Source organism: Amphimedon queenslandica, unplaced genomic scaffold (genome assembly GCF_000090795.2).
Source record: "Amphimedon queenslandica unplaced genomic scaffold, v1.1 AMPQUscaffold_13060, whole genome shotgun sequence".
Classification (NCBI taxonomy): domain Eukaryota; kingdom Metazoa; phylum Porifera; class Demospongiae; order Haplosclerida; family Niphatidae; genus Amphimedon; species Amphimedon queenslandica.
In genome coordinates, this window is record NW_003546704.1 from 48137 (window position 1) to 53587 (window position 5451).

At 33.0% G+C, this 5451-nt stretch overlaps 1 protein-coding gene across 1 annotated transcript in view; it reads left to right on the forward strand.

Moving 5' to 3' along the window:
• Positions 1-5364, forward strand: part of LOC105314207 (kelch domain-containing protein 2-like) — a 6096-nt gene extending 732 nt beyond the window's left edge. Inside the window, exons 3-5 of the mRNA XM_011408241.2 lie at positions 1483-1643; positions 1874-2047; positions 5218-5364. Of these exons, the coding sequence (XP_011406543.2) occupies positions 1483-1643; positions 1874-2047; positions 5218-5364 (482 nt within the window). The remainder of the gene's footprint in view (positions 1-1482; positions 1644-1873; positions 2048-5217) is intronic.
• Positions 5365-5451: the final 87 nt, after the last annotated feature.

The following is a 5451-nucleotide window of genomic DNA, read 5'->3' on the forward strand; positions in this document are numbered from 1 at the left end:
AGAAAATTTCTTGCTATATGGTAGTTGATTAGTATTTCAAACTGAATAATTCATATTAATTTTTATAATGGGAAGCCATAAGATGAAAGGCACCGCATTGGGTTTATATCTGGTAGACGACCATATCTGGTGCAATATACATACTTTCCAGGATGTGACATCACTATGATTTTTAAAAGCATGCACCAACAGTGCAATATATACATTTCACTGAAAGTAATGCATGGTTTGTTCAGTTGTGATAGCAATTATAACAAAAGGTCATTTGTAAAATAGCAAAATATTTCATTTATAAAAGATTTTGTAAATAAATTGATATAATAGTAGTCTTTATTTTTGCATGGATTGATTTAAGTAGGCTCATTATATTCCAGAATAATTTCAGTCATCGTGATGGCCTTTTATCAAGAAGTGTACCCGGGCTCCCACCAGTCAATTCGAGATAAATTTAGTACCTCTAGGAGGATCTAAAGAGTATTTTTTACTGCTGGTAACATTTATACCACCACACTGCTATTCAGCAAATACAGGCTTCATATCTCTATTAGTGTTGGATTCAAAACCTGTACAAATTTCTTCCATTTCATTAGCACTAATGCAGGCTAACCTTTCTTGAGCACTTTAGACACTTTCACAATGCTACTATGTGCTACTGAGCATACAAATAACCTTTCCTTCCTATGGCTTACCATTATACAAGCCATATAGAACATGACCTTTTCCTTGTGGGTGTATCAGGTATACAATTAAATAATATTCAAAATCCCTCAAGCTACACCCTTGGGATTATGAATATCATTTTCATGTATATCTGATATGCCATTTGGGGTCTTGTTCTATATATTATGTATATAAAACAGATTATTAATAATTAAGTATATTTTTAGTATGTCTCTGTTTGTCATGTGTTTGTGTGATGGTGACGTCTGTATGTGTACTAATACTAATACATACACTATGATGTGCCTGTGTATGATAGTGCATATAATGTATGTGAGAATTTATGAATGTATGACGTGTGCCCGGTATGTGACGTGTATACAAAACTGATGAAAAATTGTATGTGGGTAATTTGTGACTCGTGTGATACAGAACTTTATTAAAAATTCATGAAATGAATCTACACACACACACACACACACACTCATCTCACATTAATTATAGATAATAATTATTCATTAACAATCATACCTGACATGTACCAGAATAGATTAGTAATCTTCAAATAAGGACATCCCCTGCACCTCTCCTTCATGTGTACAGGTGTGGTGTGTGTATGGTGCTTGTATCTATACATGAATATATCTGTGTGTGTGTGTGTGTGTCACGTGATAGTGATGTGTGTCTAACTGTCTATGCATGATGTGTATGTATAAATAATAATGTACGTACATATATGCATGCATATGTATAATGAATGTGTATAATGTATGTGTGTATGTGGTAAGTAAGTGTACATTAATGTTTGTACATTATTATTAGATCAATGGATATCTCCTGTTGTTACTGGGGACAGACCACCTCCTATTAGTAACTTCACTCTAACACCAGTTACTAATAGCACTGCAGTAATGTTCGGAGGCCTTACTGATAATGGAGTCAGTAATAAATTGTATATGATAAGTTTCACTAAAACATCAGTGGTGAGTTAATACTGTAGAATTGGATTTGATTGTGAGATTCTTTTGATTCATTGAAAGAACTACATTGTGCCAAAACTTAATTGACATGGCTTGGGATGTTTATGCAAGTTGCTGTCAATTAAATTTATTTTCTCACTATCACAATTTTTGATGCACAATCTAAAAACCCATTCTACAGTAATAAACTATTAATAATAATGATTATTTTATTAAATTGATTATTTTCTCAGGATATATTAGAAGTACCTAATCCTGGAGGATTAGTACGATGGCCTAAGGGAAGATATGCTCATTCCAGTGTACTGATTACCACTAGTTTAGGACCACACTTACTAGTGGTGGGTGGATCAATTACCTACGATGTATGGTTAATGGACATCAACAAAAGAAAATGGAAAAAACTGGTTAGTATTATAATTTTATGATGCTTGATAATGAAACGTAAGTATATGTTATAACACCCCTGTGAGGAATTTATCACATTTATCAGCACCGAGCCTGAGGGCAAGGTTCTGATAAATGTGATATATCCCGAGCAGGGGTGTTATAATTAATTTATGTCCTTGCCTAAGCCAAACTTCACATACTGCGAATGCCCAGGTGCCCAGTGCTACTTACCATGACCCCATGCATGAGATACAAAGGAGGCAAAGAGATGGCTGCTCTGAAAAAGATAAAACAGAACATTATAGTACTTTCCACAGTAATGACAGCTCAAAAAGACCCCTAGGAGTATCAACATTAACTTAGATTGCCATAGAGAATGCAAGATGATGATGCACTGATAATTCCAACTATGATCCAACTGGCACCTTTTTGTAGAGCCTTCATTATGTTTGTCAATTATTTGTGGCCCATGACTGGCTGGTCCAGACCATCTGCTGCTTCTGCCGAATTCTCTGGCATCTTATAGATGCTCAATGATTCCAACTCTGTGTCAGTAGTTCAAGCAAAACAGCTGGCAATATCATGTCTCCATTAACCTTACAGTCCTTCTTCTGTTAAGTGACAAGTTAATTTTTATTGTTCTTTTTTTAAATCACTATATTTTTATATTTTAAAGTCAATTTCTTTCTTCTATTGCACTATGTAAACTGTTAACCACAAGCAGTGCTTATGCATGTATCAAACACCAAAGGGATAATATAAGTGATTTATCAGCACTGCAGCATCTTTGAAATTTGGCTTAGGTAGGATATAAAGGGATTTACTAAATTTGTAACTCATGAGGTTTGTAATGTACATGTACATATTATGATATTCAGTGATTATAACTAATGAAAATGAATAATCCTGGTATTCAGTATGTGTGTGTGTGTCTGTTCTTAGTGTGAATGTGTGTTTTTTGTATTTTGTGTTTGTTTCTCTACCTAAATATACGTGAATATACATGTGTATGTGTAAAGATGGATTCACAATTGATACAGTATCAATGCTGGAATAAAGTTAATTCTATTTTATATGCATTTTGTACATTGTGTATGTACATACATGTATTTTTGTGTATGTGTGCATATGTTTTAATATGTGTATGTGTGTACTAACACATACATACATCATGTGTACATGTAACCAGGAGCCCATGAAAGAAGAAGTGCAGGGTAGGAGTGCAAAACTCCCACGCATTTAATTGGAAAACATCAAAATCCTTGTTCCTGCATACATGTATCTTGATGAGTTTACTACTTGCCCAAGGTAACCACACCAGTTTAGTAAAAATGGCAACCAGTGTGAAGGTTGCTCTGAAAAAAGAAACAACAACAGCTAGATTATTGTACCAACAACAGATTTATTGACAGAGCTTCAAAAGATAAGTATTCTGTATCAAAATTTTAGCTCCTTACAATAGAATCAAGTGCAGCAAGTCTTAGTTACATGCATAGGAAAGTCTTGAAGAAAATTAAGAGCCTACAGTGAGTCAGCAGGCTTATTGCATCAATGGAAATACCTTCCTTACACAGTATAAAGAGCCTGCTCACTCATTGTAGCTCTTATTTCTCCTCAAAATTTTCCAACACACAACTAACCAAGGTTTGCTGTACTTGATTGGGAGAAGATTCTACTGTACTCGATTGGGAGAAGATTCTACTGTAAAGAGCTAAAATTTTTCACTCCTACCCTCCCCCACTCCTGATGTACATTGTAACATGTACAAGTATGTGTATATGTGTGAACAATTATGCAATTGAAATACAGCGTGAAAGTATTTTAAAATACAGCAAAATACTTTTAAATGCTTTGATGGGAATTGAAGATGCCGTTTTGAGTGACAAAACTTTTGAAACACTAATGTTCATTAAATGCAATACATGTAACTAAATATTATTGGTTATACATGCATATTATGAATTACATGTAAATAGACTTTCAATTTACTTGATTGATAATTTAACTGTCACACTTGAGAAGGAAGTATTTGTAATTGTAATTGAAATACATGTATGTAGTATTTGTAACTGTATTTAAAAACAAAGCTGCAAACAATATTTGCATTTGTATTTATATTTGTTGTTTTTGTACAGTATTTGTATTTGTATTTCAATACTTTCATGTTGTATTTGACCCAAGTCTGTTTTAGTATGTGTATGTGTGTACTAAGTTCTTAATTGAGAATTCACATGATATAATAACACACTCAGTTGGATATACTTATCTATTAATAATATGTCATCTTTGTGTTACATAAAACACACTGTGCAGAAAACTGTTAGTTATAGTTGTTGTATTTATTAACCAGATATCACATTACCGTAATTTGCCTTTTTTGTACAAAAATTTTTCGTTTCAACAAAATTCAAGTGGGAAATTTTTTTTACAATATGAAAATGTAGCTTCTGTTGCATATACTTTGTCTTTACCTACTGGTAACAACGCTGCTATAGTAGTATTTACAGTGCTTGAGATGTGAGTTTCTTGACCTGGCTGTTTCCCTGACATTACTAACCCTCACATCATGATCTGTTTCTTCTCTCTTTCTCTTTTCACTTTGTTTCTTTTTTACCATTTTATCATGTCTACTGTTATTATTTTATTATTATTATAATACATGTACTATTATTTCAGGGTACCAGTAGTCCTTGCTGGTAACCCTTCAAGACACTCATCAAACATCAATCTGTACTTTCTATATATTTCTCTGTATGCCACATCTTTTGAGTCTTGTAAAATTTGATAAATTTGAAAATTTTGAAATTTGAAATACTGGAGATGCTAGCAATGACCAATACAGATAATAAATGGAAACACTAAAAGGGTTACTTTTGTCACGTGGTGGACCATTTTGTTTATAACTCAGTAATGAAGCGACAGATTGAAGTACTGCAAGCAACAATGGATAGAGCAAGGCGGTTAGAGCTGCAAGATAATACCTACTTATCAGGCCGTACCTTAGTTTTTCTTTGATGAATTAATTAGGTCACAAATTTTGGTTGCTCAAAAATTTTTCAATTAAAATATTTTCATCATTTTAAGGCCATACAAAAATATTTCCACATCAAAAAAGGCAAATTACGGTAATTAATATGTCATGCACCTCGTCATGCACAAATTAATTATTATCATTTTAATTTTATAGATTAATCTACCAGTCAATGTCACTAAGAGATACTGGCATTCTCTCTCAGTGTGGAGTGTGACCCCAACTACTAACTGGATAATTGAGTTTGGAGGAGGTACATCATGCAATGATACAGCAGTTTTTGAACTCAGTAAGTACATGTAGACAGTAGTAGATACAATTTACATGTATATTGAATATGTAATGATAATTGGTTATGATAATATTACAATAAAGTAAGTAATTCTTATG